The 25,507-nt window shown below is 37.1% G+C and overlaps 3 protein-coding genes across 10 annotated transcripts; 1 reads left to right on the forward strand and 2 right to left on the reverse strand.

Annotated features, from left to right (window-relative positions):
* The first annotated feature begins 120 nt into the window (after positions 1 to 120).
* cpt1b (carnitine palmitoyltransferase 1B (muscle)) lies at positions 121 to 8,139 on the forward strand. Of its 5 annotated transcripts, none has more exons than XM_044124531.1 (19): positions 121 to 396; positions 1,798 to 1,950; positions 2,103 to 2,242; positions 2,411 to 2,582; positions 2,926 to 3,027; positions 3,408 to 3,545; positions 3,638 to 3,715; positions 3,907 to 4,014; positions 4,642 to 4,726; positions 5,105 to 5,300; positions 5,391 to 5,576; positions 5,682 to 5,787; positions 5,872 to 5,988; positions 6,064 to 6,228; positions 6,323 to 6,457; positions 7,089 to 7,241; positions 7,327 to 7,440; positions 7,512 to 7,604; positions 7,709 to 8,139. In XM_044124531.1, the coding sequence occupies exons 2-19, from the start codon at positions 1,810 to 1,812 to the stop codon at positions 7,841 to 7,843; spliced, it is 2,364 nt and encodes a 787-aa protein (XP_043980466.1). In that variant the 5' UTR covers positions 121 to 396; positions 1,798 to 1,809; the 3' UTR covers positions 7,844 to 8,139. The 5 variants fall into 5 exon arrangements, with proteins under 5 accessions (XP_043980466.1, XP_043980468.1, XP_043980467.1 ...); XM_044124533.1 differs by lacking the exon at positions 121 to 396 and adding an exon at positions 1,544 to 1,705; XM_044124532.1 differs by lacking the exon at positions 121 to 396 and having other exon boundaries at positions 1,545 to 1,950.
* A 1,120-nt stretch (positions 8,140 to 9,259) lies between these two features.
* On the reverse strand, positions 9,260 to 16,748 carry sephs1 (selenophosphate synthetase 1). Of its 3 annotated transcripts, none has more exons than XM_044124538.1 (10): positions 16,730 to 16,748; positions 14,092 to 14,214; positions 13,896 to 13,992; positions 13,427 to 13,530; positions 12,943 to 13,050; positions 12,421 to 12,575; positions 12,232 to 12,322; positions 12,037 to 12,136; positions 11,437 to 11,649; positions 9,260 to 10,532 (listed from the first exon to the last, which is right to left on the reverse strand). In XM_044124538.1, the coding sequence occupies exons 2-10, from the start codon at positions 14,185 to 14,187 to the stop codon at positions 10,318 to 10,320; spliced, it is 1,179 nt and encodes a 392-aa protein (XP_043980473.1). In that variant the 5' UTR covers positions 14,188 to 14,214; positions 16,730 to 16,748; the 3' UTR covers positions 9,260 to 10,317. The 3 variants fall into 3 exon arrangements, with proteins under 3 accessions (XP_043980473.1, XP_043980471.1, XP_043980472.1); XM_044124536.1 differs by lacking the exon at positions 16,730 to 16,748 and adding an exon at positions 16,480 to 16,580; XM_044124537.1 differs by lacking the exon at positions 16,730 to 16,748 and adding an exon at positions 15,498 to 16,457.
* A 1,920-nt stretch (positions 16,749 to 18,668) lies between these two features.
* On the reverse strand, positions 18,669 to 24,742 carry bend7 (BEN domain containing 7). 2 transcript variants are annotated; one of them, XM_044124386.1, is made up of 8 exons: positions 24,668 to 24,742; positions 23,581 to 23,963; positions 22,649 to 22,765; positions 22,228 to 22,562; positions 21,830 to 21,937; positions 20,999 to 21,116; positions 20,806 to 20,919; positions 18,669 to 19,794 (listed from the first exon to the last, which is right to left on the reverse strand). In XM_044124386.1, exons 2-8 carry the CDS (start codon positions 23,915 to 23,917, stop codon positions 19,736 to 19,738), a joined length of 1,188 nt encoding a protein of 395 aa, XP_043980321.1. In that variant the 5' UTR covers positions 23,918 to 23,963; positions 24,668 to 24,742; the 3' UTR covers positions 18,669 to 19,735. The 2 variants fall into 2 exon arrangements, with proteins under 2 accessions (XP_043980321.1, XP_043980320.1); XM_044124385.1 differs by having other exon boundaries at positions 23,569 to 23,963; positions 24,668 to 24,741.
* Between the last annotated feature and the right edge of the window lie 765 nt (positions 24,743 to 25,507).

The raw sequence follows: 25,507 nt of genomic DNA on the forward strand, positions 1-25,507 counted from the left end.
TAAATTTAATGCCAACCAGATCACATGCTTAACAATGTCTGTAATATCCAAATTAATAACTTTGCAGAGTCAAATTATCTTTGATTGGTAAATTAGGTGAAATGTCACAAGTATCACATTCAGTTACATAGCCGGGAGCTCAGAGAACACCAGGTCAGGCGCTGTCTATGTTTGGTGTCTGGTTACAAAGAGAGGCATGTTGTGGGTGAGAGAGGACAGGGAGAAGCACAGGAAGCAGTGACTATGTTCACTACCTGAGTAGAGCCACCTCAAGGACACAGAGCGTACAAGCTTCAGTACAGAAGAAACCCACTGGCTGTGTGCTGCAGACCAAAGTCACTGATTACCGGCTTTCCTTTCAGCTGTGTGTGTACCCATCTGCCTGGTCTCAGAAAGGTAAAGTATGCTCCTGATCTTTATGATTCTTTTATTCTGACGACTGGAACACAAATTTCAAGTTTTATGAAAATGACAAAGTGCTGACATGTTTTCTAAGTGAAAACTTTATGACAAAGTGGTGGAAAATTTAAATGACAAAGTAAAATACAAACATTTTTTACTGTTTGTATTAAACTAATGACTTGTGCAACTTGCTTCAATGAGATGAACTTAAAATTAGCAGGAAATCAGGACATTTTTGCCGTTCCTTGTTGGTTCTACTCTGTGTTTATATTTCCAGTCCCTTCTGAGTAGTTCTGCACATGCTCTGCTGATGTACCACTATATCTGGCCATTGAACTTTGTCCCAGTTGGGGATAGTTTGGTCATGTGACATGGAAAAAGCCATACCAGACCTGCCACTAAAACACAATATGCAGGGATGTTGGTAGTCCAAATATTTCTGTTTAAGATTTCTGAAGCACCTGACATTTAGAAGTCAGCTGTTTTAACTTTACTATATATTTATTCAATTCACTAATGCAGACATCTGCACTGCACCTCCTCCCACTTTTCAAACTTTAGGCACAAGTGCCAGCGCAGTTTCTTTCTATTTTTTATTTGCACAAAATAGAACAGTAAAAGAACCATAACTTGTTGCGTAAGTGGAAAATGTGAATTTGAAGAAGCTCAAAAAGGTGTTAAAAAAAATACTCTTTATATTCAGTACCCTGCACATTTACTAGGACCACAAATTAAAAGGTGCAGTTCAGATGCGTTTTACCTTTTACCTAAAAAGTAAAAGGTAAATAAATCCTTCATGTTGAGTTCATGCATTAATCATAAAAAAAATCCAAACTTAAAAATTAGTATACCAAAATGAGACAGATTAATCACACTAAGTAATCCTACTATCAATACCTATTAATAAGTTAATTAACTAGAAACGTATTAATTATTAATAATTAGCCATTTGTTAATTGTTCCCTTCAAGCCTTTTCAAAGTTTCTTAAACATGTCTCCTCTTGATTTATTTATAATATATATATATAAAGCTAAATTTGAAAGTTTTAAACAACTGGAGCTGTGTAATTTTTCTTTTTCTTTTTCTATGTCGGAGAGGTAAAGAAAAATTTATAAAATTGTTTGCATCCCCAAAGCTCACTGTTGAACAACTGCAGTGCAGAATGTCGTCTTTAGTTTGGTGTCCATGACAACAATTTCTTTTCAAATTAGCTGAAACAGTTGCTAAGGCAAATGAAAACATTGTAAAGTGTAACATTTAACGTTAGAAAGATAATGTGACATTTCAATCAAATGAGATAAGGTACTTCTTTATTTCTATTGTGGTGCCTATATAACTGTAAAACATTTGCTTGTATTACAATGCCAATGCCATGCTTACACTACCCATGTTAGTGATATAGGGAAATGGCTGAGGCCCATCAGGCAGTGGGCTTCCAGTTCACTGTGCGCCCGGACGGTGTGGACGTGAAGCTGAGTAAGGAGGTCATCAAAACCATCTACCTGTCTTCACTCAATGCCTGGAAGAAGAAAGCCATTCAGTTGAAGGTAGAAACACAATTTCAGCGTGTGTCTATGTTTAAAACATTTGCAGCCATTAAACGGTAAGTTTAGTTTTTAAAATCACTAATGGCCATCTTTTTTTTTATTGACTATGGGTAAAAATAGAAAATATATTAAATTATTTGCATTTCATACAGAATGGAATACTGACTGAAGTTTACCCCACCAGTCCGTCCAGTTGGTTGATAGTTGTGATTGCCATGATGATGTCCTTGTATACTGGCACAGATCCCCCTCTAGGAATAATAAATACCATCAAGGAAAACCTGCCTTACAAGTCAGTAACATGCACACATAAAATATCTAACTCATTCATTGCTGTTTTGAAAATATTTATTTTGTGTGTGTGTAGCAGATCATTCTGTCAGTTGTTCCAAACTTGTCAATCTTTACATTTCCTATGTAGCTACTGCCATACTGAAATGTGTTTGTCTTTTCTGAGCAGAGACTGTTTGTCAGCGCAGGCCAGAGCAGTTCTGAGCGCCATCCTGTTTGCCACAGCAGTATGGCTGATCTTCATCCAGTTCTTGCGATTCACTCTAAAGATTCTTCTTTCCTACCACGGATGGATTTTTGAATCCCATGGAAAGATGAGGACATCTACAAAAGTGTGGCTGGTGGGTTTGCTTCAAGTCAAGTCAAGATTATTTGTATAGCACATCAGCAACAAGAAAGTTGCTTTACATCATAAAAACACAAAAAATACAAAGTCATAGGACACACAGTCAGCAAATTGAAGCATTGCATCAATAAAAGTCTCTGTTGCTTTTTAGGGGACACCTCCCCTATAAACCTTTGGTGTTCAGAATTTTGCACAATCTGAGTTTTTCTTTCACTATTTGTGTCACTTTGACCCATTCGGGGTAAAATTATACATAAGAAACCTGTCAGAGGACTATAGAAATAAATGCATCGGATTAATTAGTTTTCATTCATTCATAATTATCATTTACCACTCAGAGCCTGGTAAAAATGTTCTCTGGACGAAGGCCCCTGCTCTACAGCTTCCAGGCTGTCTTACCCCGTCTCCCCGTCCCTCGAGTGGATGACACCATTGAGAAGGTTTGTGGAAGACACGCACAAGTGGATTACGATAGAAAATGTCTTTTTCCACCACTACAACGTCCTTTTGTTTAACAATCACTTGTTTACCACTCTGGATCTGGAAGTTCCACAGGACCCTAACCCTATCGTTTCTCACTGTATGCTTAAGAAAATAAATAATCCTGATTTTGAAACATTTGTTAATTGTCCCCTTTAAACCACAAATGCAAATTTTAGACAAAATATCCCCATGTCCTGCTTGTGTTGCATCAGTTTAAGTAGTGAGAGGTGGAAATCTGTTTTGCCAGTATGGCAGGAGACGCAGCCTGAAAGCCCCTCCAGGATTTTTGTGTCGTTATACTTCATTCTCGACTTCATTCTGTGCCTCTTTCCCACAGTATCTTGAGTCAGTGCGCCCTCTGCTGGACGACAAACAATACAAACAAATGGAAATTTTGGCACATAACTTTAAAGAAAATGAGGCATCTCTGCTCCAAAGGTACCTGGTGCTAAAATCCTGGTTGGCACCAAATTATGTGAGTGGTCTTCACATATTTTGAAATTAAATTCCAAGTTCACTGAATTTGTTTATGAATATTTTGTATTGACAATGCCCTAATATCTAAAGGTAAGTGACTGGTGGGAGGAATACATCTACTTAAGGAGCAGAAGTCCTATAATGGTCAACAGCAACTTTTACATCATGGTAAGATGAAATACAGTTATGTTTGCTTGTTTAGAAAGGACTATAGCTATGAATGTTTTCAACAAATTGCAGCTTTTACAAAAACATGATTAAACATTTTGGACGTTAATAAAGTTTGAAGTAACAAAGCATCTATTTTGTGATCTGACCTGTGATGTCTCCAACTGTTGGTTTCATGTTTCTGTTTGAAGGACTTTTTGTATGTGACCCCAACACACCGTCAGGCCGCCCGGGCAGGAAACATAGTTCATGCCATGCTGCAGTACAGGCGCAAGCTGGAGCGTGGTGAACTTGCACCGGTAATCTGCCAGTTTTACAAACCATGCCTATTTTTGAAAAACATACACACCAAAAAATGCGGAAACACTGCGCCTGGAGAATGTTCTGTCATTCAACAAAGTACAGCTCAGTAAAATCTTGTTTTCTTTTGTCTAGCTTTGCTCTGGTGTTTGGCGCTTAAATTCCATTTCCTTTTAGCCCATTTTGGCCATAAACATGAAATTCTGTTTAAGTTAATTTGATTTTTATTTTTTGCATTTATCTATTAAGTTTTCTGTCCTAACACTTATATGTTCTACCTGAATTTCCTTAGTCATAACTTTCACTTTTTGTCCTTATTTAAAGTCTTACACATAACTGACTGGGAACAGTGATCATCTTTTGCACAATTTTTACACTCCACATCGATTTAGCTTGAGGTCTATATGCGTACATTTGTCCCATGTTATTATTTTAGAAAAATAGAAATAGAAATATAATTTCATTTTCAAATTATACCAAAGAAAAAGTAAGAGGCATTAATAAAATCTTGTTTTAAGTGTTTTAATTACACAACTGACCGAACATCCTCCTAGAGTATGGTTTCTCTTTTTTGAACCTTGTGAATTGATGGATGATGATAACATCCCAGTCCCTTTTCTTCTCAGATGAGGGCTTTAGGGACAGTTCCCATGTGTTCCACTCAGATGGAGAGAATGTTTAACACCACTCGTATCCCTGGTATGGAAACAGGTAAGAATAATATGTATGGTTTAATCACTCATGCACTGGTTTAAGTAAATCTTTCCTGCATGCTGCACTTACAACCACAATTAAGAAGACAAATAACGGTGGATAGTATAAATGCACCACTAAAGAATGAATGTGACTATGCTGTCCAATTGTCAAAACGTTTAAAATCAGCAAAGGTTATTTTATTTCCCAAAATGCAGCTCTGTTTGTTTACTGGAACATTAGAAACTGCAGCTATGTTAGCTTTAAACATATTAGCTTTAAAATTGACAAAAGTTTCACACTGGTACTAAGCTACAAATTCTCATTAATACCACATCCTTTTCAGCTCCTAGTTGAGTATAATTCAAACTTATATCCTTCTTACTCTGTCTGCAGATTTTATACTGCATCTGACAGACCGAAAGCACCTCGTTGTCTTCCACAGAGGCCGCTACTTCCAAGTGTGGTTGTACACGGGGGAGCGCCACCTCTTACCCAGCGAACTGGAGAACCAGTTTCAACAGATTCTCAATAATACGTCAGAACCCCAGCCAGGAGAACTGAAACTAGCTGCCATCACTGCAGGAGACAGGCATGCTCAAACACATATTTTTCCCAGCTTATTAAAACCCTCTCACCTGCTAAAGATGTGATACTTACTTTTTCTTACTTTGTTTTCCAGAGTACCTTGGGCACGGACTCGGCTTAAATATTTTAGCCAGGGACTGAACAAGAAATCCCTTGATGCCATTGAGACTGCCTCATTCTTCCTGACACTCGATGAAGAGCCAGAGGGTTATGATCCAGGAAAGGTTTCCTCACTTGATACTTATGCCAAATCCCTAATGCATGGCAAATGTTACGATAGGTAGGCAGAGAAGACAGGGGAAGATACATGCTCTCAACTTCAATTAAAATGGTCACTTTTATAATGTTTTCTGGAAAAAAAGAACATTCTTGTCATGTCTTACAGGTGGTTCGACAAGTCTTTCAACTTAATTTCATATCCAAATGGAAAGATGGGAGTCAATATTGAGCACTCTTGGGCTGATGCACCCATTGTTGGACACATGTGGGAGGTATAAACAGTATTTTAGTCTTAAAAACTGAGAAAATTAAAGTTTCTTAGCATTTTCTCAGTTGTTATTTGTGTGTGTTTGTAGTATGTTCTTGCAACAGACTGCTTTCAACTTGGCTACACAGAGGAGGGACATTGTAAAGGGGATGTAAACAGGGGCCTTCCTTCTCCCACTCGATTAAAGTGGGAGATTCCAGCACAGGTACAGTAAACTTCACTAACTAAATGTAACCAATTATTAATTGCTATTCATTCGCTGTGTTTTCTCCTACGTCAGTGCCAAGATGTCATTCATGCTTCATACTTGTTAGCCAGACACCTAGCTGATGATGTGGACTTCCATGCCCATCTGTTCACTGAGTTTGGCAAAGGCCTGATCAAGAAGTGCAAGACAAGCCCTGATGCCTTCATTCAGCTGGCTCTGCAGCTCGCACAGTTCAGGGTCGGTCAGCCATCACTCACTCACATCTTTTTTTCTTGAACATCGGCTTCATCAAACCACATCAAATTTATTTATTTTTTTTGTTTGTCCGTAGGATCAAGGTGTGTTCTGTTTGACATACGAGTCATCAATGACCCGTATGTTCAGAGATGGGCGGACTGAGACGGTGCGCTCCTGCACCTCTGAGGCTGCTGCTTTTGTCCAGGCCATGGAGGATCCAGATGCAACAGTAAGGAAAAAAAACATACACTCAATGAAAACTCACCAGATCAACCAGATCAAACCATTTAAATCCATATTAATGAACTGTAACATCCTAAAACACCACATTTGTTTCTGTTATTCGGCTCACGTGAAACCATTAAGATGTTTGAGTTCAATGAACAAAGATAAATGTATAAGTAGATATATAACTACCTTTAATTACTTTATTAAATATATTAATTTTATGAATATGAATTGTATTTTCCCCTTTTTAGTGACAATGATTTTCTAAATACAGAGATGCACCAGTTTTTTTAATTTTTTTACAGAATAAATAGTTTGGACACAAATGACATTAAGTTATTCTTATCATCCTGTGTACACGTTTGTCTTTGTCTAAAATGTTACTCAGTGAGGGGTCATGGATGATCCAGATGCAACAGTAGGGTCAAAATCATCAAGACTTAGAGGCAATGTGAATAAACTTCGATGCCATGTCAGTGGGATATACTAACACTTGTGACTTTATGACTTTATTATATGATAAAGTCATAAGGACATCCAGTTCTTCATGTGCACTATGTTTTTGTGTACATGTCAGAATAAGCAAAAATGATGAAGTAATTTCCTGATTACTTACTAATGTCTGTGAGCAGAATGCCCAGAGACTTGCACTGTTCCAGAAAGCAGCAGACAAGCATCAGAACATGTATCGTCTGGCCATGACTGGTGCCGGTATCGATCGGCATCTCTTCTGCCTTTACATAGTATCTAAATACCTCAGTGTTGAATCACCATTTCTTAAGAAGGTTAGAGATACAGTCACATCATTTTCACTTTGTTGGATACTTCAACATAACTTATCAGGTCTCTTTTCCATCCCAAAACCTTCAGGTGCTGTCCGAGCCATGGAAGCTGTCCACCAGCCAGACTCCTCAGCAGCAGCTTAATTTAATTGATATCAACAAGTTTCCAAATTATGTGGGTGCAGGAGGTGGATTTGGACCTGTAAGTGTTCTCGGTCAAAATCTTAAAACAGGTTACTATCTGATGTAATTGTGTCTCTTTTACATTCTAAGGTGGCGGATGATGGGTATGGTGTTTCTTATATCATTGTTGGGGAAAATCTCATTACATTCCACATCTCCAGCAAATTCTCCAGGCATAACACAGTAAGTACTTGATGTTTTCCATCCACCTGCAGAGTCCTCATCGTGTTTCTCCAAGTCTAAAAGTCTTTTCTCTCTGTTTTCTTCCACTCTGTTTATTGCTGCAGGACTCCACTCGGTTTAGTCAGCACATTCGGAAAGCCATGATTGATATCCAGACTCTTTTCAAGCAAGAAAATGACAAGGGAGCGGTGAAGAATGGAATGGATGTGCATTTGGAAAATAATAAAAAGGACAAGTAGGACTCTGTGGGGAGTTGTTTTGTTGGTGAGTTTCCATCAACTAAAAGAATTGCATTTTTACTTATGCTTTTCTGGTGAGCCAGGTCACAGGAGATGGGCATTCCACTCAAAGAGAACAGTTATCACTCCTCTAATTTATTGCTGTTTTACATGCTTGAGTTGCTGTACATTCTAATTTAATGATGGGATTTTTATGGCATCTTCTTTTCTCCTTGTCAACGTATTCTGACCATAAATCTAGTGCAATCTGATGTCAAAAAATGAAATAAAGTAAATGAATAAAAACAAAGACACAAGAGTGTTTGCTGAGCGTTATTGGTTGTTATAATATTAAATTGGTTGTTTGTTTTTCCTGGCTAAATCTGCAGTGGGTAAAATACTGAGAAATTACACTTTTTTGAGAATTTGCTATTAAAATAAGCAAGACTGTTATTCCATAAAGAAAGTGTTCAGTATATATCTGTCTTTGTAGATTAATTTTCAGAACCATGAAATAAGGAATAAGACAAAAGTAGTTTTATTTTCACCTGCTGTATTCTGGGTTTGAACAACATGCTTTAAAAATATTCTGACATCCCATTTTCACATCAGCAAGTAAGAACAATTTGTGAACACTCACGTTTGAGAAAAATCAAACTGAATTTGATTGAAGAAAATCTATAGGCAAGAAAATATAAAGGAATCATGGAATATATTTGGGTTTCTATAACCGCTGACATTGTAGAAGAGACTGAGCTAACCTATAAAAAAACATATTCATTATCAATCAGGTTTGCAAAATGAGCCTCAACCAAGTGTTGAATGCAAATGCTTCAGCCTTACTACTTTTCAGTTTGCATACATTTCTCTATCAAAAGGACATTTATTGGTCATACTTAATCACATTTTTAAATTACAGAATTTTGGTTTTCATTGGCTACAAGTCAGAATCATCAAAATTAACAGCAATAAATGCTTGAGTTACATCAGCCTGTGTAATGAATCTATAGGCATTAAAGTTTTTGAAAGACATCAATATTTTAGTAATATTCTAAGTTATTGAGGTGCACCTTTACCTGCATGTTAAGGTAATAAGTTATTGTAAAAAACAAATAAATGTTCACTTATCCCAGGTGTCGGCCTCATTAATAATTTGGGGTAAGACCAAACAAACTGTGGTGGTAATTGTACTGTGTGCTATATGGATGTTGCAGTGTCCTATTGACATTTTTATGCATTTATTTTTACTGACTGCAAAGTAGTTTGCCCTTTAGAGACAACAAAGTTGATCTAAACTAATTAAATTAGAAGTGACGTATTACCAGTTGGTTCCCTGTCTCTTCCCAACTGACAGCCATAAGACACCCCTTCAAAAACAGCAAATCCTACTTTTCCTTTTTTTTTTTTTTATCTGAAATTTAAAAAACACAGAAGAGCAAAGTTTTATAAAACATTTATTGTAAGGGGTGGGGTAGAGATTACATCTTGTTTCTAACATTTTTCGATGTCATCCAGATTATTTTCATCTATAGAAGAAAGAAAAACTTCAACCGGCGGGAGGCTTCTTTGTCAGTTTGCTTTTATCACATCACCTGGCATCGTCAATGTACCATGCAGACGCCAAAAATAAACCGTTCGACTTCATGGGGTGGATGACCCAAGACACTCAGTTTTTGAAAGATAGTTTTTAGATTTACAATGGAAAACTACATCATATTCTTGTAATTATGATGCTACATTTGGAATGAAGAATTTCTTCTTAATGTATTAAAAAAATAATCTTTAACATATGAAGAAAGCACAATGGTGCAGCTAGAACTAAAACAGTTTGATTTGTTTCAATCGTCTGAGTGCAGCTCCCAAGTAGCAGAAATCAACCATCTTCTATTTAAGTATTTATTAGCATATGTGGGGACGATACAAAAGTAATAATAATAATAAAAATAAAAAAAAAGTCATTCTGATCAGGTTGTGTTTTGAGGCATCAGGAACAGCAATGAACTAAAACTAGGCCTTTAAACTGTACAAAGCAAAAGAAAAAGGAAAAACACCAAAACACAGTGTGCTTGTTTGATGAGAGCAGTTTTAAGAGACAAAAGAGGCAACGGACTCCAGACTTTCAAAGATTCAAAATGAATCAAAAGATTATTGTCTTCATTACCACTCGCACGTCAGTAGCTGCCAGCCAATCAAGCACATTAAACAATACAGCCAAACAGAGCAAATAGATTATGAGTAAGTCCTAGTTCTTGCCAATTTCTTTTGAACGGGAAGCTGCAGCTTGAGTCCACTGGGTGGCGCCATACCCTTGAGAGGCCACTGTGTGGGGCTGTTTCCACGTTGATGCACGCCAACCCAGTCTTTGATGTGTTTTTTATTTTACTATCTTGTGTAAATTTGTCAACACCCTACGATGGTTTTGTAGTTTATAGGTCTAAAAAAAACTCTCAACAGAGGTTTTGGGGGTTCAGGTCTATGAGGCAACAAGTCGAGGATTAAGAGGTTGCACCGGGTGTTGGGTTGACATTCTGTGTGGCTGCTTGCGGTGCCACCTCGATGATTCGTGGCTTGTCGATGATGCGAGCGGTGCGGTTTCCTTTCTCTACGATCCCGATGATCCACGCTTGGTGGCCCTCTCCGTATTTTGGAGATTTGATCTCGGCGCAGAAGCGGGCAGCCTGCTCCCGGGGCAGACAGATGAGCAGGCCTCCTTTGAATGGGAAGAACAAGGAATTGGTCAGTTTGATTCTGTGTGCGTGATGGAACTGGTCCACATCCCTCAGTACAACTCTGAGAGATGTACTCTGTTGTTTGTAACGTATTCTGGCAAACACTTATCATAGGAAACGTATTAAAAAACAGCAAAAAAAGTCTAGTTATTTGTACCCCAACACCAAAGAAAGTAGCACAGCAACGTCTACTGAAGTTTTTAAAACTATGGCAACTACACTAAATGAAAAATCAGCCTTAAACAACTCCACCAGACATGGTTTATTTACTGTCATCATGTTTATTAAGATTTTTAAAACTTCTAAAAAGGGCCGATATAAACTTTTAAAAAATTACAATATGAAGTTCTTTTAATGATGCCACATTGTTTTCATGTTCTGTGGAGTATAAGGTAAAACAGAGCTGCCCCTCCCACACTTGTTGCTACCCACAGCTGTCCAGCAGGCTGAAAGGCTACAATTTCCCTTTCTTACAAGAGACAAATTTGGCTGTTTAAATTTCAGGAATTTAAAGTATTAACATTTTAGAAAACGGAACACGATGAAGCTTTTTCCCATTTGTACTTTTCATTTTTAAATAAGACCTAAACCTAACAATCACAACAAGTTAAAAGCGATTTGCTGAAAGTATCGTGTGGTGATGAAAGCCTGTCTGATTTGCTTATAGATATACAAATAAAACAGTTTTTATTAGCCTAGTTTCTTAAGAGTGCAGAGAGATTATTTTATCATGTTTGTTTACTATGGACTCATTCATGTTTGATCAAAACTCAGGACTTTCTTACCAACACTTTGCTTACTCCATCCAACTCCATATAAACAAACATTATTGGCAGGGCTTAATAGAGCTATGGTTGTTGATGTCAGAATCACACCAACACAGACCTGATGTTTCAGGGCAGGTGCCATGCATGAGTCCAAACATGTTCCCGCAAGCTTTGGACACGGCGGCCATCTTGGCGAGCACTGGGAGGTTGTGGATGACGAAGGAAACCTCGCTCCGCTGCTGTCGTGCCAGCGTCTGAGCGTGGCCGAGGATGCCGAACCCTGTGATGTCGGTGGCTGCGTGTGCGTTGAAGGTGTGCATGAGTCCAGCAGCTACGAAGGACGACAGAGAGGAAGTTGAGACGAATAATCGTTTGTCCCTTTTCCCCTGAATCTGCTCAGCTCATCCTCACTCTACTCCACACCGAACCTGTTGTGTTTCCATTGAAAAGCTGACAGCTGAAGATCTCCAGTGTGTCACTCTAAAGGTGGATATGAATTACAGTGTGCCGCCGGTGTGTAATTCAGAAACTTAAAAAGCAAAATTATACTTTAATTTTTACCTGCTCCTTCCATTGTGGTTCTAAATATTATAATAGTCGCTCTAGAGTTTTATTAACCTTTCCTTGCACTACCTCATATTTTTCCTCTCCCATTGGTCAATCAGTGAGCAGCAATCTGCAATCAATTAAATGTATCCTGCTTGAATGATGGGTTTACCTGTACGGTTGAGCCGCGCCATGTTCAACATAGCTTCGTGGTAAGCTAACTCTACGTCTTCCTGGGTTACCACCAGCTTGATTTTATTCCACTTCTCAGGCTAAATGTTGAAGAAAGCAAATAGGAAAGTCCGCCATGAAATAGCAGAAGGTATCCCAAGGCAAAAAGACAAAAAATACAATCAGATAGACTTACAATGTCTAGCCACTGGTGAACTGCGACAGCCACTTGGGTCCCTAACGGTTTGGTCAACACCAACACGTCCCCAGGCACTGCGTTATCAGGCCTAAAAGACATCAAATATGACGTTGTCATGGTGTTTGTTCTTGTAACAGAGATTGAAAAGTCAAAGGGAATGAATATGTAACAGAAAATTATTCCTACATGATGAACTCATTGGGCTGACAAACTGTTGTAGCAACTCCTCCCATTACCACCCAGGGGTTAACCACAGTTTGTCCCCCTGTGACAGACGTGCCGGCCTCCTCTGAAGCATCCTTGAAACCCTGAATGATCAGTGGCATGACTTTGTCTCTTTCCTGCAAACACACACATTTGAGCAAGTGTAAAAGAAACACATGAAGAATGGATGCTTCAAATCTTCCAGTTCCATTAAAATATACTCCTAAAAGAATCAGAGCAATAGCACTGAAATTGTATGCTATAGATTCTGTTGCAACGTCCCTGATTCATGGAGTCAGAATATTATTAAATATTTTATGTCTGATGTAAAAAAAAAAAATGCAACCTCTTAGACTTCGGCAGGTGTTGCCAACATCTCATAGCCAGAACTTCTCAGAAGAGCAAAGCGCTTGAACCGATTTACAAAAACAACTAGTTTTTTTTTTTTTGTTCATTTGTTTCTCGAGTGGCTATACTGTCTCACCAAATAAAAACTTAACTTACTTTTTCTGACATCTTGTTGCTGACTCCCAGAAGCATCAACATGTTGTCACACTCTGTCACTCCCATGGCGTACAGGTCACTTAGAACATTGGCACAAGCAATTCTTCCCTACAAAGCAGCAACAAATTAACCACAGAAGCTGTTTGTGCACAAAAGGATTCACACCTCTTTACTCCCCATACCCCCCCCCCGCCCCCTTTTTTTTTTTTTTTTTTTACATTTTGTAATGTTTCACATTCACAGATTGTTCATATCATATATTGTTCAATCACAATTCATAAATACAAATGCTCCAAATGAATTTATGGCAGATATTTCTTCATCAATAATCAGAACAGATTTATGTGAGGGTGAACCAATACAACCTTAAGGCATTAAAATAGGGGAGAAAGTCTGGAAATAGGAATATTTTAAGTGCAGATAGAAATCCAGTATTAACAACTGCAGACAAAAGAGAAACTCAAGCAAAAAGGAGAACTGTTACCATCATGTAGGGGTCGTCAACAATAGGATAGATGTAATCTGTTGTCTGAACAAGAGAAAGTCCACCATGTCTGAGAGGGATCACACATGTGTCCATGCCTATTCCTTTAAAACAAACAGAAATCTTAGCAAAGAGTAAAAGTGCAAACAGTCTTTAACAATGACATGCGATTACAAAAGAAAACCTACTTTTCTCAGCAGTACAAGCAAATTCATTTCACTTATAAAATTAGGTTTAATGCAGTCAGTTTAGCTTTAAATAAGGGTCAGCACTCTCAGCTGATTGAACATTTTTTGCATAATAAAAGTTATCCAAAGAACAAGCTGAAGCCGTCAGTGCAACTGTAAGAGTGTCGAACATGAGTGTAAGTTAATAACTTAGGTCAGACACATGACATGACAAAGCCTCAGTTTGAACACTCATTCATGCCAGCTGCTAGTCCAAGCTTTTACTTTAGCATTATTATTACCTAATCGAGGCATAACTGCCCCCAAAAACTGTTCATCCTCTTGATAGTGGTTCTCCTGTAAGGCCTCAAGCAACTTCTGTAAAACCTCTTGAGGGACCTAAGATCAGTGGAAAAACAGCAACAACATTTTTTTTTTCAGATACCATTAGTAAATATTTTTAATCAGAAAACATCAGATTTTGATTTGAAAACCAACCTTGCAGCCTGTCCCCTTCAGCTCAGCGAAGCGCGTGAGCCTGAAGTTCTTGTCCAGCTCATAGCTTTCGGGGTTAAAAGACTCCCTCACAGACATTTCTGATGGAGCTCCGGATCCTCACCACTGAAAAACAGGCCAAGAAAAAGAGGGAATATGTAAAACACCTATATGTCACAAGAAAAACTAGAAGGGAATCAAAGAAGTTGCATAACAAAAGACTTATTTTGCACATATTGCAAATAACACAAGGTTGATCAAAAAGCAAATTAATCCTAGACTTTTACATAAACTCACCAGCCACTTTATTAGGTACACGTGGAATTACTTGCTAACATACAAGAATAGATCAACAACATGCCAGCAACTACAACACATTACGCTTCTGAATGTGGTGGTGAGAACCTGCTGATGTTCAAATTGAGCATCAGAAAAAGGAAAAAGGGGATCAGACTGGTTTGAGATGACAGAAAGGCAACAGTAGATCACCCAACAAGTCATTACAACCAAGGCACGCAAAACATTATCTTCTAACGCATAACGTGTCAAACCTCGAAACAATAGAAGACCAAGCCAGATGTCACCCATGTCAGCTGAGAACAAGAAACTAAGGCATTAAGGGGCCTAATAGAAACCTTCCTCAGTATTAATGCTCACCATGTCTATCCATTTATGATCCCAGTGTACTCACCTAATAAAGTTGCATCTATCTGTCATAATGTCAAAAAACTCAAATCATTTAAAACTGGCTTCTTGAACATGGTAGTAACTTCACTGTACTCCAGTACTTTGTATCTTTCTATGGACCCATTTGTGTCTTTCATAAAGCTGATGATGATTTTGTACAATAGATGATCATTGGCAATGTTGGAATCAAAGATTTACATTACGGATATGCAGCAGACAAATATGCAGCAACGACTTGATGTTACCATGTCACTTTGACCCAAAATCTCTGACAAAATATTTAACACCTTTTTGAATATATGCAATAACAAATTAAGGTAGTTCTGAATGCAAAAGAAGTCCAGCCACTTACTAGTAAAGTACTTGATAAAGTGGCCAGCGAGTGCATATTTGACCTTTCCAACTGTCTTTAAAATAAAATGATTAAAACATATAAGCTTACTGTTTGTAATGGGCACATTCTTCAAAACAAAATATTAAAACTGCCATTGACTTAGACAAAAACATGCTGTATGACTAGATTGAGAAAGCATGTTTCACTATGATTTATATACTTTTGTAGGAATTAAGGAGGAATTAAGGAATTTTCCAGATATTTGTCCAATACATACTGAAAATAATAAACCATTAAGTAAATTATCCAGAACAGCACTCATATGTTTTACAAAGGTCAACTTTGTGCCATTTACATAAACAACAACAAAGGAATGTTATCTTCTCACCTCATGATTCATGTGGTTTCCACTACCTGCTCGCCATTCACCTGCTCTAATTTAACGTTGAGAGTCTCTAATAGGCACATTGAAGACTCATTAATTCATTAACTTGCATTTTTTGCCTGTTTTATCAGATGGCGTCAATCTATAAAACTTTTTATTTTATTTTAAGATTGTAAGCAAGTATTAAAGCCAAACATCACCACATCAATGGGAACTGAATATTTAGTTCGCATCCGAGCAAAAGAACTGAAGATAATAAACGTGTATATGTCATGATTATAACTGTGCCATTTAGCATATTCACAGTTTATTGTGCAAAAATGAGTTGCTGAAGGGGACCACAATACATAAAATGATTTCACGTTCATTCAACCCCTGAAGAACAGGCTGACAATATCAGCAATATCCCGTGTAAAACGTCTGTTTACTGTAATGTAAGACACACCGCAGACTATTTATGAAATCAAACTTTGAGAAAAATCAATCTGCAGAGGCAACTCCACTCCCAACGTTTGTTTTACTGAAAATGCAGCTTGGATTTTCTGCTAGCTGTGGCTAGCCGATCCATGCATGCGGCAATGAGCTGAAGCTGCAATCTGCAACAAAGAGTCCCTGGAGACCCGATATGCTAGCCGTACTGCCGCTGAGCGCAAACATTGTGCACATTTCTACTTAACACTGATTTACATTGTAGAATCATAACCCCGGCTGCTTGCACTTGCAAGTTAAAAAGTTGCGGCAGGGCGCCTAACAAAAATGTCGGCGGCGGAAAAAATTAACCCTTTCCTCTCCCTCGCCATGCGATGTGTGCAACATCAGAGTTAGTATTAGCACTAAATCGTTAAACGTGCTACTAATGCAAACACCGTAATGAGACTGTACAATACAAGTCTACAGAATGAGCTTATGAGCGAGTTTAGGAGCTAAACTGGATTAGATTATTTCAACATTTCCCCTTTAATTGGTCTGAGCAGTTTATCCTTACCAGCTTCGGGTTAGCGGTGGATCCCGACACAAGAGCGGGGACTGCAACAGAACGCACCAGGGCTACATTTAGGCGACCTCTTAGAAAGCCTGACTAGAAATCATAAATTATTGTCTTTTAACTATTGTATAGAGGACAAAATAATTCTTATAATTTAAAAGTAAATGCAAATTAAATTCGATTATTTATAAGCAATTTGTACTGGTGCTATTATGTAAAAACATGAGCCTAATTTAACGTGGAAACTAACCAGATAACAAAGGGTCCTCTGTTTGCACGGTGGCTTCTTCAACATCCCCTTTAATGATTCCAAAAGTCTGCCAACAAAATTGTTACAATGGAGTGTACCTTTAATTTGTGTTTTCCCTCCTTTTACATCCAACAAAACATTTTCCTTGTAGGCTATACGTCAATTTAAATAACAAAAGAAAGGTTGATAGACAACAAATGTCATAATTTTTTCGAATATGAATAGGTTTGATTAACTTTTAATAAACTGTGCCTTTTAATAGTATCAATAATCATGAAATTTCAACACACTTCAATATGTTTATATGGATTTTATTAAAAATAACAATAAAAAGTATAACTGTCAAAATAAGGAAAATGTATAACGTTTTCACGTAATTTTGCAAAAACAAAAAATCTGAAAACTATTTACATTCAGCTCCCCCATAGTTACTGCTTTGTTTTTTAAAACAATTACATTAGCAAGTCTTTTCCAGTATGTCTCCACCAGGTTTTGTACATCTAGAGACTGCAATATCTGCCAATTCTTTGCATATTAGCTCGAGGTCAGTCAGATTGGATGGTGAGTGGCCGTGGAAATCAACTATCAAGTCTCACAGCAGAAATCTTAGTTCGGTTTAGGTCTGACCTTTGGCTGAGTATTCTAACATGAATACACTTCCATGTAACTAATTTAGTTGTAGCGATCGCTGTATGTTTAGAGCTGTTGTTGTTAGAGGTGGTCCCAGCCTGTTTGGCGCCCTGAGTGAACAACCCCACCGGCACCCCCAACCCATTCCCAAACACAAAACAAAACTGTATAGCATTTTGGTGCCAAATGATTCATCATGTGGGTGTGCTGAAGGTTTTATGCAGTACTAAGTTTCCATAACAGAGGGTAACATTTTGAATGTAAAATTCAATTATATATGAAATTCAATTTTGAACTCTTGTCACTAAAGCAATTATCATGGTTGCTTTTATCTTAAGTCACTTATGGATAACTGGTTTATTATTATTATTATTATTATTATTATTATTATTATTATTATTATTATTATTATTATTATTATTATTATTATTATTATTATTATTTATTTATTTATTTATTTATTTATTTATTTATTTATTTATTTATTTATTTACTTACACTTCCATAAAGACCTGATTTTCTTCATTTACTAGTAATAATAGCTCAGTAAACAGATCTTTGCTGTTCCTTCTGATTTAACACTGGCCTCTCAGTTTCTTACCCAGCCTGTCAGAACAACCATGTTTGCAGTTAAAGGGTTTTATAAATGCATGTTTTAAGGAGGGAGGAGTGGTGGCGACATGTTGTCCTTTTCTGGGAATTTATGTGAGATTTATGAATGATTGTCTTTCTAACCTGCTGTAGAAGCTATTACAGTCATCAGCCAGACGATGGTTAAAGTGGAGGGAGATTTGTTCCTTTAGGTGGTGATGTACTGTGAGCATCTTCCATGGTCCAACACAGCTTCCTCAGATGAAGTAAACCATGATTTGCTTTATGTGCAAAAATTCTTGATCTGTACTCACAATCTCAGAAAGTCTGATGCATAATATATGATTATTGTTTGCATGCAGTATTTAAATATTTCGATCCTCTTGATGGTTCTTAGTGGAATATGGTGGGGTTCAAGTCTTGACTGAGGAAACTAAAGTTATATTTTCCATGTGTAATTTCAACCATGCTGATTACCTTAGTTAAAGAAAATAAATACATTTTTGGAAAATATATTTATTGGTACAGTGATAACCGTCTTGTATTTATTGGTACAGTGATAACCGTCTTGTATTTATTGGTACAGTGATAACCGTCTTATGTAGAGTGAAATCTATTTAAAGGAAAAATGCTTATGTTTGGATAATATTGAAAAGATCTGCTTCGAAAACCATTTGTTAAGGTTTCAGTAATAATAAAAAACATAGACGGATCTTGATATCTTTATTCATTTATTCGGGTGAAACCCCATCAGTCCATTTTTAATTTCAAAAATTTACTAAAAATACATCACATTTAAGTACTATGTTTTCCAAACAAGGTGGATGATGCACTGCACATTACACCCACTGAAGTATTGGTCACTTAAAAGGCACAATTCACAATAGAGAACATCTTAAAAGATATAGTCTCTGGACAATAAATGTATCATATTTTATACGTACTTTGTATTTTGCAGGTCTTATCCCTTTTAGCACCATCATAAAAACAGATGAAAATCTTTTTCATTTCTATGGTTTTAACTGCAGGTCATTTTTCGGTTTTCTTTATCTCTTCTGTATAATGACTCAGTATCCCAGATCCTGGTGGTTTAGTCTGTGCCCTGATGTAAACTCCAGCAGGCACATATGTACAATGTGTAATTTATTGATAGCAGATGATAAATTTGATCATTCTGTTGCCTTTTGTTGTGCAGTTCAAATTGTTTATCACGGGTATAAAGGAAAGACGGAGGGTGATAAATGAATAAAGCCAGATTCTTATTAAAGATATACTGATTTGCTGCCAGGCAATAGTGGCAGCTGATGAAATCAGTCATGTTTAACAATTTCTGCTTATCACTTTCAAACCTGTTAAAAATGAAACCCTCTAGAGAAAAGACAAAAAACAAATTAATATGCTTTATAATATTTCAGAAAAAGAAATCTGTGTAACCATGAGCAGCAGTTCTGAAACTAGGAAAGCAATGGGTACAATATAGAGGGAATATTGTGCATATTGGGAACATAATTAGCTGACATTTTAGAAAGCTGCATGAAAATGTCAAATGTCATAGAAAGAACATAGCAAAGACTTGTGAGTTAACGAAGGAGACCAGGAACAGTAATTTGTGGATGTGTTATGACAGTAAATGAGATCAAGTTAAAGCTGTTGTTTGCTCATAATGTGTCTGAGCAAACACATTATGTAATTGTAACAACATCTACAGGTACAAAATGGATGAAAGCAGTGACATCATCACCTGCTGTAAATGTGTGTGTGAAAGCCATGCAATTGTGGGCAGACTCATGTGATGTTAGTACTTGTAGATGGTTCAATTGAGTTTTCCTCAGCATCTGCAGCATCTGTTGAGACAAGAGCAAAAGTGATTGGTATACTTTGCATTCACTTGAATATTGGGAGTCTACCATAAATATTTTTCAGGAAGTATCACTGAAATATGATATTAAATGTTTTTATGTAGTGAACAGTACAATGAAAAAAATATTTTTACTCAGGTTCCTTCTGATTTTTGCTTTTGTGTCTACTGAAATGTTTCAGATGATCAAGCTTTCCTGAAACATCTTGATGCTCTATAGACTGCTGAGACAATGGAAAGAATTTGGTTCTGTAAGAGTTGGTGTAAAACTAACAGCACTACAGAAAATAAAACCAAACTGACTGTCAAAAATGGTAGTGGCCCTATGAAAGTTAAACTATCTGGATGGATCTGGATGACTTGTGGTAACTGATAAAACCATGAATTCTCTGGTCTACCAGAAAATCTTGAATCCGCTGTAGCAGACACTCATTTATGCAGCAGTACAGTCACACCAATCACACAAGCAAGTTCACATCTGAATAGCTCAAAATAACCAAATTGAAGGTTTTGCAGTTTTGTAATTGCAGGATTGTAATTTTGATTTTGAGGCATTGTTATTTTGGGATACTTCTCTCACTAAGTCTTCAGTTATTTATTGGGTAATTCAGTTCCCATGTCACTAATCACCTCTCCAGCAGATTCAGTCCCATGTGTTTCTTTAATTTTATACAGGAAATTCTGCTGTACTCCCATGCTACCAGTTCCTTTCAATTTTTTCTCTCTATGTTTTTCCTCTGCTTTTGTAAGTTTTTGGACATTTTTCATTAAACACTCTTATTTGCAAATACTCTATCTGTCAACCCGAAAGAAGAAAATGAGGGCAATAATTCATGATATTATATCGGTGGCAAGCTAAGTGTGTACATGAATGGGTGAGTGACTGAATGTAGAGTAAAGTGCTTCGGGGTCCTCTGGATTTGATGCAGTGCTCTACAAGAACAGGCCATTTGCCATTTATTTACATTAAAAAAAAACAAGATTAATGATAGAAAACCTCGTTTCAGCCTTCTTCTGGCAAGTTTGATCTGATCTTGAAGGATCTGTACCCAGTCTCGTGGTCCAGGCAACTTCTCTATTCTGTGTTCAGTGCAGTATTTCTCTGTGAATACTGGACACAAATTACACAAAAATGTAGAAACAAATTGTGCTTTCTATAGTAACTCCTTTTGTATGTATTTGTCCCTCACCTTTAATAGCACCCACAATGTTCTGGTCCAAGCCCTTACGGTTGTCGTTGAGCCCTCGCTTTCTTTTACCATTTGGCAGAGAATTGGCCAAAGTAGCATCATCAAAAAAGGCACACACCTAAAAACACAGCACAGCTTTTGGGAAAACAAATATTTTATCATAACAGCATTTTATAGTTTTCATATTTTATTTACATTATTCTAATTATTTAATGGTTAGCATGGCTATTGATATCACATCTTGTGCATTGATAGTAAGTTTTCATGTAAGCCACTGCTTTGTGAGCTTTTTGAGCTCACAAAAACAAATCTTTAAACCTAAATGACCAACAGTCAGCTAGAAATGAAGGGTCCTTATGAAATAACTTGCCCGGTACATCTATGACGATTCATCCTTACAGGTAAAACAAATATTTCTAACCATTACGCAGCAATAAAATTTTTATTTTTTAAAATTGATTTTATTCTAGGAGAAGACTAAAATTGTTCATTTGTTCATTGAATTGGATGTCATCGATCAAGTGACATCCAATCTAAAAATTTTACCGTTACTCTAACCATATTGCTTTTAAAAATACTTTAGAGGGTAAAGTTTCTGCAGAAAAACTCTTTTTGAATTTGACAAACAGCTTTTCCAATCAAAACATAATTTTTTGCTGAGAAATAAGGCAAGTTATTTTTATGTTTTAAAGTTAAGCAAGTTATTTTTATGATTGAAACACTTAAAGAAATATTATTGTGTGAGGTTGTCATCAGCCATGACAGAGATAATATTAGCCATTTCCTAATGTTAAGGTGTTACTGTTAATCTTAAAAACTATGGATACATACCAGCTTCCGAAACAGCAGGCTGCCAGAGCGTGTATAGTTGACCAAAATGGAGTCTAGCTGGGCCTTTGAGATAAACACATCATAATCCTCCGCAAGGCGAACTTCAGACTGTGAGGGAGTCAACAACAAAATATAAATGCAGTAAATATAGCTGTAACAGAAATATTATGGAAATATCTTAATAATAACACGAGGATTGTATTGAAAAACTTAAGAAATCAACAAGTACCCTCATGGTGTTTCACAAAAGAAAACAGTACAACAAATTTTCTATACCTGTAGCTTATAAACAGCTTTAAAAAATGAGGCTTTAATGTTAGGCTGCATGGAATAAAGGACAACAACAAATTTGGAACAGTAAACTCAGACGATCACCTGTTGCTAAGCGCAAGTATTACCTCTAATACCTGATGTCCACCAAGTGCATTCAGAAGTGGACTGTGTGTGCCAGAGTCTGCTATCTGATCATTCCTAGATGGCGGCTCAGAAACATCACAGGAGATCATAGATGAGTCGAGTTTCTCACATTCCTTTTTCTTCGCAGCTTCTGGGAGTGAAGTTTTCAGAGTTGAACCCCCTGTAGAAAAAAGAGTCGTTCTTCCGGTGCCACAGAGACTCAGTGGAGCCACCTTATAAATAGGTCTTCTCTTCTGAGAGATGCGGAGTGGAGAAGAACTCAGGCTGATGTGAGGCTGGCATGATGACTTAGCGTGTTCCCGCCTTTCAAATGTTCCTAAACAAAAAAAAAAAAACTATGAAAACATTATGTTTTCATTGTCTCAGTTTCCTTTTTCAGTGATATGCACATGTTCTGCTGACCTTTCTGAGTCTGCATCAGCCTCCTCATTGCACGAAGCTCGTGCAATATCGCCCGCAAGGTGCCTTTACAGTTACACACGCAGCAGGGGATTTCTGGCACAGCAGGACGGAGCTCATCTGTTGGAAAGTCAGGAGTGATCATATTTGTTATATTTCACTTCTATATCTCTGTAACTACAAACATTTAAAAGGGAATAAGTTACATTTCTACAAGTCCCTGTTTCTTTTGCAACAGAAACAGGGACTTCTGTTTCTGTTTTTTAAGAACTCTACATGCCCCTTTAACTTTTCTACTTTTGTCACATCACAATCACAGAATTGGAATTTGAAAGAAGTGCATAATTGGGAGGTGAAAGGTAGATATGTAATGTAAACAATAATTTTATTATGGTGTTAAGGCAGACCACTTTCTATTGCTGTCCAGGACAACTGCCCATATGATCCATATCAAATACCACCACTTCATCGCGTAATTTATTTTTTAAAATAAATTAAACAAATTAATAATTTGCACTGTGTTTGTATTCAGGCATAGTCTGCTATACAATTACCTCCAGAAACCCTCTAAATACTACACAGAGTTAATCAGACTATAATTTTTACTTTATTGTTCTAAGGACTTTTAAAAAAATTGCAGCTGCAGTTACAGCAGCTGGTGCTAGTATAGAGTTTATAAACTTTTATCTATTAAAAAAAAAGAAAAGAAAATCCATTAAAAGCCTATTTTCTTTCCACTTCACAATTATGAGTTACGTAGTATTATTCTGTCCCACAAATACCAATAAGATGCATTTAAGTTTGAGGTTTTATTGAGACGATGAATGTAAAAAAGTTAAAGGGGTTTGGATGCTTATTTTTTTTAAAGCATCACATGTTCATTGATTTTTTTTTTCCTCTTTAGAAATCATCTGACACCAAACCTTTTGTCTCACTGGGTTTTATTAAATCCTTTGTGGTGCTGACAGTCCTGAGCACCCTGGAGCGGGTACTGTACTGGCTGCAGGCTTGACCATTAGGGATTGACGTTGATTCAGATGAGGGTGGAGGCTCTGGGTCTCCTGGAGAGCTCCAGCTTTGGCACTGGTGGTCTTCTGACACAACAGGTAAAATTGGAGGTGTGTGCACACAGTTCAGTTGGCTATCCTGGGGCTCTTTTGTTGAGCTGTTCTGCTCGACACCCAAACGCTGATAGACTCTGCCAGTCTTGTCACCCAGGAGCCTCATCATTCCAGTGATTTGCTTCTTGATTTCCATGCTCTTGTCGCCCATCCAAACTACATAAAGATGATATGAGGGTGAATATAGTTTGTGGCACCTGCAAGGTTTCACACAAATGTTCAACTTCAAAATTCTATGTTCCATAATTTGTTTTGTCCTGTTTATTTGATGAGATAATCGTTTCTTCATTGCAAAACATTCTCCAAGTTTGGGTTTAATATTTTCTTAAATCATAGAACAACAAAACCTTGAGATAAAGGGTAATTTAACTTTATTTTTAGGAAACTGTCTGACTGTCATATACTTAATACAGATGATTTAAAAATTTGATTTTTGATCATATCCTAAAAAGTAAAAATTTCAGTTCTTTGCTTGGAATTTTAACTGACACATGACGTTTGGTCCAATTTACCTCAGTTAAAGGATCTAAAGGCTAAAAATATAAATGTACCAATCAGAATTTTTCTGATGGATGTCAATTTCTATTTTTTTATGTATGAATTGGCGCCTTTATCACAATAAGGAAAAAAACGAGTAAGTAAAAATTGAATTGAACATAGGCTGATTCATTGGGATATCTATTGCTAATAAGAGTAGCAAAATGGAGCAGTAATGCAAGACAATTTTCAGACTTGATGTGCTATCAAAGAAATATCGTATTTTATTGCATATTACCCTTTTCTTTCTATTTTTTATTCTCCCTTTTTATTTTTTCATACTTAAATGATGCAATCACATTTTATACTTTTTAGGTTTTCCAAGCGCCGCACAATCTAAAAACATCTTTGAAATGATCCGAACCTTGAGGCACGGCAGCATCCTTACTCTGACCATTGGCATCTCTGCAGCTGGAATTTATCCCATAAGAGCCGAAATCTAGATATAACAGAAAAGAGTGTTGGTAAAAAAATAAAAATAAAAATGTTAAATAATGTAAAACCGTAGGAAAACATGTGACTGTAGCTTAATTGAGTCGACGAAGCTTTGCAGATTGATGGAGTGTGAGGAGCAGAACACTCCCTCCTCCCATCCCATGCAGGAACCACCACCTGTGGGTAGCATAAAGTAGTTCTCCATCGAGGTGTTCTGGAACTTCCATCCTCAGCAAAAAATAAAAAAGTGAGCAATTTCGGCTAGTTGTCAGATTATTAATGCGCAACAGATGAGCACATATTTTTTGCTCTGTCTAATTACTGATAATTTATTTAAAGGAAGACAAATGTCATATTGCCTTCTCCTTTTTTTATTTATTATTTTTGCTTCTGTTTTAATGGTTACTTCTTCACGGTCAGGTGTGTGTAAAAATCGATCGACAGATCTGCTGCAATGTCGTGGCCATCGCTTTTGTCTGCGGATCGTATGTGCTTGGCACCCGACGCCAGACAAACAGCCAGACACACAGCACAGGAGCGTGACTCGCAGCCTACCTTCATCCGTGACCAGTTTGAAGCTTTGCGACTTTCTTCTTCTCTTCCTTTCCCCAGATTCCATCTTCAAGAGAATAATTCAGAAAGTCGAGCAATGGGAAAATCTCTCACCACAACGCCAAATCAGTACCTCCAGCCTATAGGACGCACTCAACGCAAAAATCACTGTCCGTCTGCTTTATTGATCAATTATTTTCCTCCTCAGACTGTGCTT

This window comes from Gambusia affinis, linkage group LG08 (genome assembly GCF_019740435.1).
Source record: "Gambusia affinis linkage group LG08, SWU_Gaff_1.0, whole genome shotgun sequence".
In the NCBI taxonomy this organism is placed as follows: domain Eukaryota; kingdom Metazoa; phylum Chordata; class Actinopteri; order Cyprinodontiformes; family Poeciliidae; genus Gambusia; species Gambusia affinis.

Excerpts from the sequence above, each read along its gene's own strand:
- cpt1b (XM_044124531.1), top strand. The coding sequence starts at position 1,810 with ATGGCTGAGGCCCATCAGGCAGTGGGCTTCCAGTTCACTGTGCGCCCG. Across the intron at positions 3,028-3,407 it reads TGGATGACACCATTGAGAAG|TATCTTGAGTCAGTGCGCCC; the intron begins GTTTGTGGAAGA and ends TCTTTCCCACAG. Across the intron at positions 3,546-3,637 it reads CCTGGTTGGCACCAAATTAT|GTAAGTGACTGGTGGGAGGA; the intron begins GTGAGTGGTCTT and ends TAATATCTAAAG.
- sephs1 (XM_044124538.1), bottom strand. The coding sequence starts at position 14,187 with ATGTCTGTGAGGGAGTCTTTTAACCCCGAAAGCTATGAGCTGGACAAG. Across the intron at positions 11,650-12,036 it reads GGCGCGGCTCAACCGTACAG|CTGCTGGACTCATGCACACC; the intron begins GTAAACCCATCA and ends CGTCCTTCGTAG. Across the intron at positions 10,533-11,436 it reads CACCTGCCCTGAAACATCAG|GAGGCCTGCTCATCTGTCTG; the intron begins GTCTGTGTTGGT and ends TCCCATTCAAAG.
- bend7 (XM_044124385.1), bottom strand. The coding sequence starts at position 23,917 with ATGGGCGACAAGAGCATGGAAATCAAGAAGCAAATCACTGGAATGATG. Across the intron at positions 22,563-22,648 it reads GCTGATGCAGACTCAGAAAG|GAACATTTGAAAGGCGGGAA; the intron begins GTCAGCAGAACA and ends TTTTTTGTTTAG. Across the intron at positions 20,920-20,998 it reads CATTGTGGGTGCTATTAAAG|TATTCACAGAGAAATACTGC; the intron begins GTGAGGGACAAA and ends ATTTGTGTCCAG.